The sequence below is a fragment of the Pipistrellus hanaki genome (genome assembly GCF_964339955.1).
Source record: "Pipistrellus hanaki genome assembly, chromosome: 7".
NCBI lineage: Eukaryota > Metazoa > Chordata > Mammalia > Chiroptera > Vespertilionidae > Pipistrellus > Pipistrellus hanaki.
In genome coordinates, this window is record NC_140509.1 from 68,870,947 (window position 1) to 68,884,587 (window position 13,641).

At 33.8% G+C, this 13,641-nt stretch overlaps 1 protein-coding gene across 5 annotated transcripts in view; it reads right to left on the reverse strand.

Annotated features, from left to right (window-relative positions):
• The window catches only part of EYA4 (EYA transcriptional coactivator and phosphatase 4), a 223,985-nt gene that overhangs the window by 36,859 nt on the left and 173,485 nt on the right, over positions 1–13,641 (reverse strand). For 3 of the 5 annotated variants that reach the window (XM_084889504.1, XM_084889508.1, XM_084889505.1), the window contains exons 6-10: positions 10,556–10,622; positions 9,163–9,305; positions 8,886–9,029; positions 7,118–7,197; positions 3,803–3,986 (exon numbers count right to left, since the gene is read on the reverse strand). In XM_084889504.1, the coding sequence (XP_084745630.1) occupies positions 3,803–3,986; positions 7,118–7,197; positions 8,886–9,029; positions 9,163–9,305; positions 10,556–10,622 (618 nt within the window). The remainder of the gene's footprint in view (positions 1–3,802; positions 3,987–7,117; positions 7,198–8,885; positions 9,030–9,162; positions 9,306–10,555; positions 10,623–13,641) is intronic. The other 2 variants (XM_084889506.1, XM_084889507.1) reach the window with 1 other exon arrangement.

A 13,641-nucleotide genomic window follows, 5' to 3' on the forward strand; every position in this document is an offset into this window, starting at 1 on the left:
GGCTCTAAAAATTTGGACACAATATGGACAGAAGTGTTTTGGTAAGCTTTTTAAAGAACTAAGAGGAGCAGCTCCATATTTATTAAACCTTAATTATTTTTTTTTCATATACTGTCTTTCCTTTTAAAATGCTTATTGAAATATGTTTGGCTAATCATTGTTTATTATCTCTGTGTGATTGATTGACATTTGTAGCTTGGGGCAGTCATCTGTTCTTTTTTTAATGTGGCTAGAACATCGATATGTATTTATATATGCTTTATTTATTATTCTGTTCATATACATTTGGATTATTCATAATTTTAGGCAACTATGAATAAAGCTGCTATAAACATTCTTGTTCTTGTCTTTGTGGACTCAGCTCCCATTCCTCTAAGGTATATATACCTAGCAGTGGGACTGCTGGGTAAGAGGACAGGCATATGTCCATGTTTAACAGACTCTGATCACCTTTTTCCAAAGTGGTTGTGTTAATTCACTATCCTACAAGCAAAGAGAATTCCAGTTGCTTGACATTCTTGCCAATACTTGATATTGTTAGTTTTTGTTACTTTAGTCATTGTGGGGGTGTGATGGTATCTTAATGTAGACTTAATTAGCATTTTCTTGATGAGTAATGATGTGAAACACTTTTTTTTTATGTTGATTTCCCATTTGATATCTTCTATTTTTGATATAAGTGTTTACATCTTTTGCTCATTTTTAAAATTGGGTTATCTTTTCCTTATTGATTTGTCAGCACTCAGAAACATTTTTATCTATATCTGCATCTTTGTCTATAGCTCTATGATATAAACCTCACTTTGACTCCGTGAATCTGGTCTTTCATTATCCTCTTTTAATCATGGGAAAACTGGAGACATGTGAGACTTAACTTACCAAGATGAAATGGTTTGTGTGTGGAATTCTGATATGATTCCATAACTGCTGACTTAACCACTAGACTTACACTTCCTCCTCCAAACCGCAACACTCTCGATTACAAACCTATATCTGTTTTTTACTAATCAAAAATTATACAGACTTTTTCCATTTTTTGAGAGCGAAAGCCAAGAAATTCATCAATAGGACTTTATAGTAAAAGAGCAGGTCCTGAAGAGGCCACAGCAGAATCTGGGCTCCTACAGCAACCATCCAGGTGGAACTATTCTGACCTCTATAGCTTTTGGAGATGCTATCCTTTTTTTCTGATAAAGGGCAAAACCAGGAACTTGAGCTCAACTGGTCATTAAATATTTATTGACACTTTTTTTTTTTTTTAAGGAGAAAGCTGTCAATTCCAGGGCCTCTGCCAAATAATTTCACTCAGGTAATTGTCCTAGGGTACATTAATGCTGCAGGTATGGAAAATGCAGGTTGGTGGAGAAGTTAAATGTGGTCAGTTCTTTCTATCTAAATCCTCTGGTTAGCTTCCACGAATTGAATTAGCACTTTGTTTCCTTCCTGTCCTTAAGTGAAATGCCATGAAGCTATGGAAAGTCTACTGAGTTCTGCCTAAGAAACTGGCTTCTTTTCAAAGAGTGAAGTGATCTTACTATATCCCTTACTTTTCTGAAGCACTTGTAAAATTTAATCAGCTAATGTATTGTAATGCCTGCCAAGGGTTCATAGTAAAGGATAATATTGTTACAAATGACTAATTATATATAATGTTAAAGATGTTTAAAATATTTTAAAAGGAGCTATAAAAATATCTCAAAATTTAATGTACGAAAGTCACCACTTTCTGAATGCAAATCAAAATTAAAATATACCTAAGATAATCTTTATGCTAAAAGCAAAGAGAGGTCTTTATAAAGATAATGATCTAAAATATTTGTTCTTAATCAGCATGGTAATGTTTCTTTTAAATACACTGTCAAAATACCTAATAAGGTAAAGTAATAACTGAATGTTATTTGCAGTTTCCAAACATCAGTCATTACCAACTACCTTAGGCATTTTCTTGGGCCAACACCATACATGATTGAATAATTATCCTTTAATCAGTACAGTAATGAGTAACTGTACATTCCATGCTTTAGATTTTTAAATCCAACTTTATTTCATTAGGGTTTATCACTAAATCAAAACAACAAGCTGTCTCTTATAGAATATGAAGTATGTTTCTCTTTTAAAAATGAGAGAAGTCAACAGAAAATGATTTATGAAAAATTTGGATTTAATTTTTAGGTCTCTGATTTAATTACAAAATGCAGAGTTGGTTAATAGGAAATAATTTTCATACCATTAAACTAAATACCTCAGAGTTCATCAATAATAACAAAGAAAAATCTCATAGTTACGATCTACTTTACTTTTTGTATGCATGCAAGATCTGAAAGACAAATCAAACTTAAAGTATCTTGACTAAAGTTCTGAGATCACAGAATACCTTAAAAATACAGACTTGTATATTGTTATGATTTTGGTTGAGATAATAATATAGTTACAAGTAGAAATAATTTCTTCTTTAAATTAAACAGAAAATCTGATAAGATCTGAATATTATTTATCATATCTATAAAATCTTTATATAACCTAAGGCCACAAAATTTCCCCCAAGTCTTCCTCTAGAAGCTTTATAGTTTTAGTTTTAACATATATTTATTGTATATGGTATGAATTAAGAGTCAAGATTTTGGCAGATTTTATTGTTTATTAGTTTATTAGTTTTGTGTGTGTTTTTTTTTTTTTTTTTTTTAAATTGCTTATGCATGTTCAGTCCAAGGAGAATGGGGTGGGGAGGGGTGAGAGATTAAGCAAAAAAGAAAAAAAATAATTCACGGACATGGACAACAGTGCCATGATTGCAGAAGCAGGGGATGGATAGAGGTGGAAGAGTGCATAGAAGGAATTAATTGAGATGGAAAAAATAAAATAAAAAATTTAAAAGTCTAAAATAAACAAATAAACAAAAAATACTTATTCATTCTCCAATTGCCTTTGCATTTTTGTAAAAACCCATTTTCCAGTATATGTAAATAAGTCTATATCTGGGCTCTCTGTTCTATTCTATTGCTTTAAGTATGTGTCCTTTTGCCAATGCCGCACATTCTTGATTACTGTACTTTATAATAAGTCTTGAAATCAGGCAATGTGATCCCTCAAACTTTATTATTATTTTGCAAAAATTATTTTGGCTATTCTAGTTCCTTTGTCTTGTAATTTTAGAGTCACCTTGATCATTTCTCCAAAAAGTCCTGCTGGAATTTTTATTGGAATTATGCTGAATTTCTATTAAATTTGCTTTTAACTCTAAATGTTTCAGCTGGGTTAAATATGTGTCAGCAAATCCAATTACAATAAGAAAACAGATAAGCCTCATACAACAAAAAATACAATGGATTTTAAATATGTGCTGACTAGGCAAAGATATTAGACTACTTAGCAATTATCCTAAAAACCCTAGGAGGGTATGGAACATTCACTGATTGGAGGCCCTGATGACTCATGAAGGTGAAGGAACTAGGCAGTCTCTCAAGCATAAAGGAAATATGGTCAGTTATATACAACGAAGATAATACTACAACTTTTCTATGTTGTCAAGACCATCACAAAAGAGTCTGCCAAAAGGCCCACTGACCTTTTTATATCCACTTATATTCACATATACACTGCCATTTAAGATTAAAAATCTAAATCTCCTAACTGCTCCACATCTAAAAAGAAGTGTTTTCCAGATGCCAGAAGGTCATCTTACACAGTGATACTAGCGCAGATTAACATGAGCATAATCGTCTGGGAGCTTTCAAGCCTTGTTTCTGAAATGTCCATTTTCTCCATATTATTAGACACAGCAAAACATATGAAAGTATTTCACCTGGATGAAGATCTGTACCTGGTTGGCTAGTCAGTCCTGGGAGAGATTCCTGCAACTGATAGGTTGAGGTTGAGGACGATGTGCCATCAGCTGTGTTATTTGATGTCATATATGCTCCATACGTTGATGCGGAGTAATACTGTGCATACTGGTTTTGGCCAAAGGCTGTGTAGGATGGATAATCCTGAAACAGTAATTGAGATGTGTGTGTTTGAAATAGAAATTACTCTCTGGCAGGTTTGAAAAGGAAGCAATCGCTATGGTAAACTGTAAGATTAGTATTTGGTTCCATTTGTTTTAGAGTCCACAGCTTTGAGTTGATTCCAATGGCCAGAGACAATTTTGTGGACACCTTCTGTATACACATTGTCTTGAATTACCCTGCTGGTTTAGCAAACCAGATCCAATACACACATTTTTAAAATATATATATATATATATTATTGATTTTTCACAGAGAGGAAGGAAAAGGAGAAAGATTGAGAGCTAGAAACATCGATGAAAGAGAGACATCGACCAGCTGCCTCTTGCAAACCCCACACCAGGGATGTGCCCGCAACCAATGTACATGCCCTTGACTGGAATCGAACCTGGGACCTTCCAGTCCACAGACCGACGCTCTATCCACTGAGCCAAACCGGTTTTGGCATCAATACACACATTTTAATCCGCCTAAAGGGTACATATGCTTCATTTTGGCCCCAAAATTATTTATCCAAGGATATACATCAACATGTCTTATGCACTTGAAGAGGCAAGAAGGGGATGGAATCAGTTCATATTCATAGCATCCGTTCTCCTACATCTAACATCACCTGCAAGGGGGAGGGAGGTGTGGCTGCCCTCCCAGCTTCCATGCACACCTCAGTCTGCATTATTGTGATTTTCATTCCCCTTCTTGGCTATCCAGTATAATTTTGTTTTCTTGTCAGGAGATAAAGAGTAAGTAAAAGGAGATGAATATAATATTTTCCTCAGTCTCTCACAGGACACATGTCACCTGAGGCCCTGACTTGGAGATGTCAGTAAGGTATTCAAACATTTATTTGCCTCATTTGTTACGGGGGGGGGGGGGAGAGAAAACATTGGATCAAATCCTCTGACTTGCTTTTTATTTAAAAATTTTAAGAACCTTAAAGTGACCTTAATAATCCTTCAAAATTTTTTACATATTAAGATCATGAACAAGGATTTGTTGTGATAACTGATATTTAATATATCTAGTGTGTTTTAGCTCAAATTATTATTACTACTAACGACAAAGCCTTGGTCAGGATTAAGGTTCCCTAATACATGGTCCTAAGGGAAAGAAGATCCATGTTTGATGTGATTCCCAAAAGAGGTAATTCTCTGTGTAAGTACATATGTGTACAAAGAAATATCAGAAAGGATTAAGTAGTGTGGCAGAAAACTAAAATTCTATCTATCTGTTAATTTCTAAATTTGATGTTCCCCATTACCACTTGTGAGCCCATAAACAAACAAACAAAAAACTTGCAATATTTGGACAAAGTGCCTAGCAACACATATTTTTCAGAGTAAAGCAGTAAAAACATTGTCATAGTGACTACTTTGTGTCAAATACTGTTCTAAAGCCTCCCATGGACTTAGTCATTTAACCCTCACAACCCCCTCTGCAGTATTATCATTATTCATATTTTACTCTGAAGGCGATGGAGGCATAGAGTGCATCTCAAGGATCTAACTGCTTCTCTTTATTTCCTCTACTGCCATCCTGGTCCAAGCCACCTTGACTTGCTGTTGGAGCCAATGGACAGGTTTTCTAATTTGTCTCCTCCTTTTTTTTTTTTTTTTTTTTGGATTTCTCCAAAGTCCCTGAAGCCAGAGTAATCTTTTCAAAACATAAATTACATGATGCTATTCTCCCGTTCAAAATCCTTTAACAGCTTCCCATTGGGATTGGAATACAATCTAAATGTCTTCCTATACATCACAGGGCCCTACTTGTGCAGGCCCCTGACCATCTGTGCAGATGTGTTTTCCCACTGGACTCTCAGGTACAAACTAAACTCCAGACTGACACACCAAGTTTATCAGCCCTGGACTATCTAATACATGCTGCTACCTATGCCTGAAACACTCTTGCCCTCATTCTTTACCCAGCCCTTAGGAGACTTGGCCTAAATGTCAGTTCAATGGACAGGCCTTCCACAACATCTCCCCTACTCCAATAAGACTTCTAATAATATTTTTAATAGGACCCTGTTCTCTCCCCTCATGCTAATTGTGTATTTACCTATCTACTTACTGGTTTATTGTCAACTTTTCTCAGGAGGCTGTAAAATCCATGAGATAAGATCATGTTCGATCTAACCCATCCCCGCATTCTTTTCTAGAATACCTCCCATTCCTAATACAGAATAAGTACTCAATAAGTATTTGCTAAAATAATAAATTGGTACATGGTCCATGGTCCAAAATACAGGCTACATTTTATATAGGAGCCACTGTATTTAAATATTCAGGTAGCATTGGATCTGTTTTATGATATAAATCTTTCCTCTCCTTTATGAATCTTTAATCCTATCAACTGGAACAGACGAATTCTTTCCCTTATGTTATCACTATACGTAGTAAACAAAAAATAAAAAAAAGTCAAAAGTTGCCCTAGCTGGTTTGGCTCAGAGGATAGAGTATTGACCTGTGGACTGAAGGGTCCCAGGTTCAATCCTCCATTAGGGCAGGTGCTCAGGTTGTGGGCTCAATCCCATGTAGGGGCATGCAGGAGGCAGCTGATCAGTGATTCTCTCTTCTCTCTCTCCCTCTTCCTTACTCTCTGAAATCAATAAAAATATGTTAATAATAAATAAGTAAAAAATAAAAGCCAAAAGTAGTCCAAAAGCGATTTTATTTAGTAATAAATATCATTTTGGATGTAAAATGACAACATAATCCAATTATTGATTAGAGTTCAATCAATTCATGTTCATAAACTGTTTTATCAAAAAATAAAGTTATATTTAGTATATTTTGTTTAGTCTTAAAATACATTATGTTTAGTTTACAATGACAGGAAAGTATGCAATACATTTTATAATTCCATGCCAGATAATTAAAACAATCACAGCTTAAAGTTTAAAGGACAAACCTTTAGCAAACAGGAAATCTAAAATATATAGAGTTACCCAAATCCCCATAATTCTGGATGGCTAATTTTTATTTCCTCAAATATGTTATCTTAATTTTAAATTTAAAAACATTATTCTGGGAGAATATGCACTTATTTGGCAACCTGAAACTATTATTCTTCCCAAATATAGACATAAAGAAGCAAAAATACAAAAACTACCATACCTGTTGTGATCCACTGAAATTCGTTGAATTGGAAACTGAATTATTTGCATAAATAGTAGATGATGGTGCAAAACCAGAACCTACAAGTAAATAAAAAAGGAATTTTTAAAATATTTACTGTAAAATAATAAAAATATTTCACTTTGCAGATTCAATTATATATATATATATATATATATATATATATATATATATAAAAAAATTTTGTTATTAATACAGTGAAATTTGAAGTTGCTATATTTATAAGGAAAATGTGCTTGACTCTATACCTCTTGTGATAACAGGTAACATCTAGAACAGTCTTATCAAGGACTGCAACTAAACTTCAAAGGTTAAATGTCTAGTAGTACAGAATATTCAAAGAATAATATATTAGCCAGACTGAAGACTACTTTCAGACTAGTGGAACTCCATTCTATTGAATTTTCAAATGGTCATATCAACTGCATTTACAAAAAAAATCACCCAAGTTAAATATCTGGACAGTGTTAGTTTAAGAGATTAATAAGAGAATCCACTTAGACTTAATTGATGCTTGCCTCCCCTGTCTTTTCATTATTGGGCTCTTTCCTTAGAACAAAAAGGAAAGAACTAGGGCTCAGACTCAATTGGGTTTATACCGTAATACTAAGGTAATCTAAGGCTTAAGGGCCTTCTAAAATTTACTATTAGGAAATTTATTCAATGATTTTTTAAATGAAGGCAAACAAGTGAACTATCAATTTGCAGATTATTATTTTTTAAATATGTTTTTTAAAGATATGTTTCTTAAGAGGTGAAGGGAAAGACTATTTAGGCAGCTTATTATTTTACCAATGGGGTTGAATAGTATGCAATTAACACAAATTGTCCTGAGCTGGAAAGTATAATATGAACGTATGTGGGGAAATAAATGAAAATGTCTCTGTGGTCTCTGTCACATACTTACTGAGGCTGTAGCATGTGGACAAAGATATTTCTCTCTACATTCTAGATAAAGAGAGACCTGCCATGTCTGCTAAAAAAGTCTAAGTAATCATTTCATTTTAGTCAATTGACTCATGTCTATTCTAGTTGCTTCAAATATGTTAATATATCCCCAAATTTTTGACTCTAATAATATAGACAAAATGACAGCTAGGAATAAGATTTTAATATTTTTATTATGTCACTAATTTTTTTCTGCAGTAACTACACAGTGATTAAAAAGAATTTTTAATTGGAGTAAAAAACAAGGGGAAAAATTAAACAATGACCACATAGGAAGGATTTGGGGGGGTGGTATATTTAAATTATATAAATATTCCTATTAAGAAATATAGTGTCAATATGGGAGAGGTATTTTAGGAATGAACAAAAAAATCATCATTCAATGATAAATGGGCCTTAGAAAGTACTAACTTAATATTAAATAGAATAAAAACAGCATTACACCCTTAAAAAATGCTAACAAGGAAATGGTTGTTTTGTCATGAATCTTTGAAATCACTTAAGTAGATGCTAAACATGTGACTGCTGGCATGGTGACTGGCTCAGAGGTTGCTTTGCTTGGATCAAGTTTACTATCAATTTGACGCAACTTAAATTTAAGTATTTAAATTGAGTATGAGTCATATAATCTTGATGTATATTCAACTTTTTTCATCCTGTTTCTTTGCTGATGAAATCGTGTGAGTAAAGGTTCAATGTTTAAAACTATCTTCATGACTGTATAATTCTACTCTGAAGCCAAGGAGTCTCATTCAAAGAATCTGTTTTCACATAACACATCTCCTGTGTGTCTACTTACCTGGCATCTGGTAAGAATAAGGTGTCTGGCCTGGCTGTGGGGTGGAGAACCCGGGGCTGTAACTGAGGCACCCGCTCTGTAACGGAGACTGAGTTTGTGGAAGTCCACTCTCTGTCTTGATGCCTGGCAACATCACACCCAAATCTGTTTGGAAAATACATGTGCAAACCATCGAGTTACTGAAATGATCTTACTTCCGTGTGATATATTAGAATATACGACTGCCAGCAGGATTACCAGCTTATAACCAAAGGAGAAGAGAGAAGACGTGAAATACCGTAAGTGGGCAGGCTGTAGGGCTGTCCTGTCTGTGAGTAGGCTGTGTAGACTGCTGGCTGCTGCATTCCCGAATACTGAGTCTGGCCTGCATAGGCAGACATTGTTTGAGCTGCTGGTGTAGAAAGAATGTGTGGATAGGGCCTAAATATCAGAAAAATAGCATTACTGTGGCAACAAAGACTGCATATTAATTCAGACAGCTTAGATTCAGTGAAACCTCATAATAGCCAGGAAGTAAGCCTCTTCTTTATCCACAATATAATTTTCACAGTGTAGGAAAGGACATGAGTCTGAACGTCAGGAGCTCAGGTTCGGATACAAACCAGGCTAGTGACCCTGGACAAATATTTTAAACTCTCTAAGTCTATACCTTCCTGAAAAATGAGAAATTTTGGTTTAGATATTATATCTAAAGTCTCTTTCAGGTCTATAATTTTTATTTATATCAAACATGGCAGTCTACTTAATATATCGTATATTTCTTTTACCAATCAGATGAGTAATTTAAAAATACAGCCCAAACTATATATTTCCTATATATATTAGGAAAATGGAACACAGGCAAGTTAATTAATATGCTTGTGAGTATATTTCCAGTTGCTGTGAGTGACCTAATACTATGCAATGACTACAAAAGTCATTAAAAGTGCTACCAAGAACTAAAATCTAACAACAACAACAAAAGGTAGGCAGCTAGCTTTTTGAAAATAAATAGAATGCCATTCCCCTCATCATGCTACATTTTATAGAATGTTCCCAACTGGATATCCAATCCCCCACCTATTCTTAAAGGCACACACTTTAGCTGCTGCAGAAAAGAATGCTTAAATGTGTATGAATCAGGGATCCCAAATCTTGACACCTCTGGCTGACTGCAACCAAATTTAGATATACAATCAATACGGTTAAACTTGAAATTTCTACCACTTCCCTCAATAAGTTGACATTATTTATAAAAAAAAGTACAGCATATTCTTCAAAAATATATTTATTATGACTTGAAATCTAAAAGATATATACTGAGATGATGGAATAGATTATAAAGTGATATTTGAATAAAATGTAATATTTTAAGTTTGTTTTAAGCTCAATAGCATTTTAGGGTTTTCATTTAAAAAATCAGTGTGCCCTGTTTTGAACTTAATGCTTTCCTCAAGGTATACCAATATCTAGGATTAAGTGAACTGTTCAGATAAAAAGGAGTATATCTCTATTTCTATATTTATACAGGATATATATCTGTCCAACTAATCTATCAGAGTATCTATCTATAACACATTTATATACATAAATGTATCCCAATTTAAAGTTCTATTGTGTGACCACATATTAATAAAGGTAATCCTGAAAAATTATTCTAACAAATCTGAAAAAATCTACTGACCACTTACTTGGAAGGATAGAGCTGTGGGGAATATTGATGTGCTGATCTGGGACTGTAGCCACTACTTGTTATTACTGTAAGACACACACAAAAGTTCAAAAAGGTTGCTTCATAAGTATATTTCATTAGCGTATACAAAACCAATTTAAAGACATTATCACATTAAAGATATATATCTAAAAATTCACTGATTTTCCAAAAAACATGAATTCATTTTCTAAACAGAAGCAGATGCCCATTTTATTCTAACTGAACTGCTTCAACTTTGTTCTAAGAGCATGAAGTGAATTCTTAAAAATCATCCACCTCCATTATTCTTTCATTTTCTCAAATAAGTAACATGCTTTTATGTATTAATATGCTATGGATAAATATATATTTAATTATCGGTGATTATTCTTTCATGATGTAAAGGTACATTTTTTTCCTTTGCAAACTTTATGTTTTAAATTCCAAATATGATGCCAATACATTACCCTTCCTCCATATTTATTTTAATATAATTATAATAAAAATTAAGAAAAAATGTGACAGTCCACCCTTGATTTACAAATTGTCAAATGATATCATATTCTATTTTCTTTCTTTTACCAATCAGATGAGTAATTTAAAAATACAGCCCAAACTATTCTACTAACCATTGCAATATACACAGACCGCATGGGTGATGATGTAACACTTAAAAAAACCCCACACAAACCATAATTGCAAAATGCAGTAGCAACCTTATTTACAAAAATATTTTGACCTATCAGAGATAGAACTTTTTTGAGAAGAACAGAAAGGTGAAAGCCAGGTCCTGTTAATATTTCACCTAAACATGCAGCCCCAAACTGGAATATGTCCAAAAGTTTGGAAGTTTCTCTTTCCTTTAACCATCTGCTTGACTAAGACGGATGTATTGCAAATATATGGGCTCTACCGTGTTGAGGAAGTCCCTTCAGAGCCAATCCATACTGGGCAAGCACACAGAGTGTCTTTATTAGGCCATCTGCTGTTCATTCACCTTTCAAAAAGATTAAAGTAGTACACAATGCAGCGCTGGAATTAGTTTAGTCTAATCAATCATAGTTATACTTCAAAGTACTACGTCCTTTCTAAGTTGTTCATAATAATTCTAGAGCTAAACTTTTAGAATTGTAAAAGTGACAAATAGGTTTAGGTTGCTAACTATTTCATGAAACATGAGATTTTTCTATATCAAAATGCTATTAAGTGCCCTTGTGATCTGCTACTTCATAAACAGGTAGAATTTAATGTATTTAAAGTGCTATTTGGCCTGTGAACTCTGAGGATGAAAGTCTATTATAGTTGTCATAGCAACAGTACAGAAAGTATGTTTTCAAGAATATTATGAATCAATTTTGAAAATCATTAATTATGACTAGGGTGTTATGTTGTAAATATTTTCAGCAGCCATTATTTAAGTGTGCTTATTATGTGCAGTTGAAAATACATTGACTAATGAACCATTAATTTTCTATTTTTTTTTTTACTATACTAAGGTCACTAACATTATATAATTTTAAGTGTGACTCCACAGGAAATTCAGTCTGATTCATTAATTCATAATAGTGAATACTGTTTATCAAAAACATAGTTGAATGAGGTTTAATTCCATGACTTTTTATTTATAAAACTTCACTTGGGCACACTCAAAACTTAGACTATACTAATCTTTTGTTTTCATGGTTGTGAAACACAAGGATTTTCCAAAGAGATATAAAATACTGAAAAGAAACATTCTCTGAAGCAGCTTTTATTAAATAAGCCAAGTAGCAGAATTATTTCAGAAAAATCCATATGGGTGAACACAAGAATGAATATATAGGATCCTTTCTCCCTCAAAGAATGAATCTAGAAATCTTTAGAATAATGCACTCATAACAGTATAAAGGGTCAATTAAAATTTCACATTAATGTCTATATGTTCATTTTCTAAATATAACCTAAGATCTTTGTTTTAGAAAACTAGAATGTTTGCATAAAACTTGGAGAATTTATTCTTCTTAACTAAAATTTCTACATTTCATTCTAGCATAAAATCTCCACATAACTGATAACAACAATAAAATTTAAAATGAAGTTGAGCTTATGCTGAACAAAGTAAAGACAGTCGCTACCCAGGCAGCCTAATCTTCAGTATGATTTCTGGAGAACCATGGAGGCCTCCCCCATTGCCATGTAACTAATCTAGACATATTACCCAAAGCACCATACTCATTATACTCCATCATTTCTGCCTATAAAAGTAAGAAAAACTGTTTGCTTTAAAAATTTCCTGAAAACGAATTAAGACAAAATTATAAAGAATATTATCAGCCGAAACTGGTTTGGCTCAGTGGTAGAGCGTCGGTCTGCGGACTGAAAGGTCCCAGGTTCGATTCCGTTCAGGGGCATGTACGTTGGTTGCAGGCACATCCCCGGTAGGGGGTGTGCAAGAGGCAGCTGGTCGGTGTTTCTCTCTCATCGACGTTTCTAGCTCTCTATCTCTCTCCCTTCCTCTCTGTAAAAAATCAATAAAAATATATTTTTTTAAAAAAAGAATATTATCAGGTTCTCCGAGTATGATATCAAGCAATTTTAATGTTTTATTCTTATGATCATGGAACCTTAGCTCAGTGACTGTCAACAGGGTGAGAGGTAGGGGATGCAGTTAGGGGCTGAGTAGAAATTTTGCTTGCCAGGGGACATTAAAAATGTCTGGAGCCACTTTGGGTTGTCATAAGTGGAGGGTGCTACCGTTCTCTTGTATATGGATGATAGAGAAGCTGCTAAACATCTTGCAATGCAGAGGACAACTACCTCACAAGAGGAAATAAGTCCAGTTTAGATAGTGCTGCTTTTGAGGATCGCTGACCTAAGTCATTGCTGTCCTAAAGAACTTGGTCCATGGTGTTAGGGATGTTCTATACCTGAGTTATCCGATATGAAAGCCACTAGAAAAACCACATACAGCTATTAAACTCTTGAAATGTGACCAGTGTAACTACATGGCTTTTTAAAATTTGTACCAAATATTAGTCAATTTAGACTTAAATAGCTACATATGTTTAGTGGGCACTTTATTGGACAGCATGGTCCTAGATAATT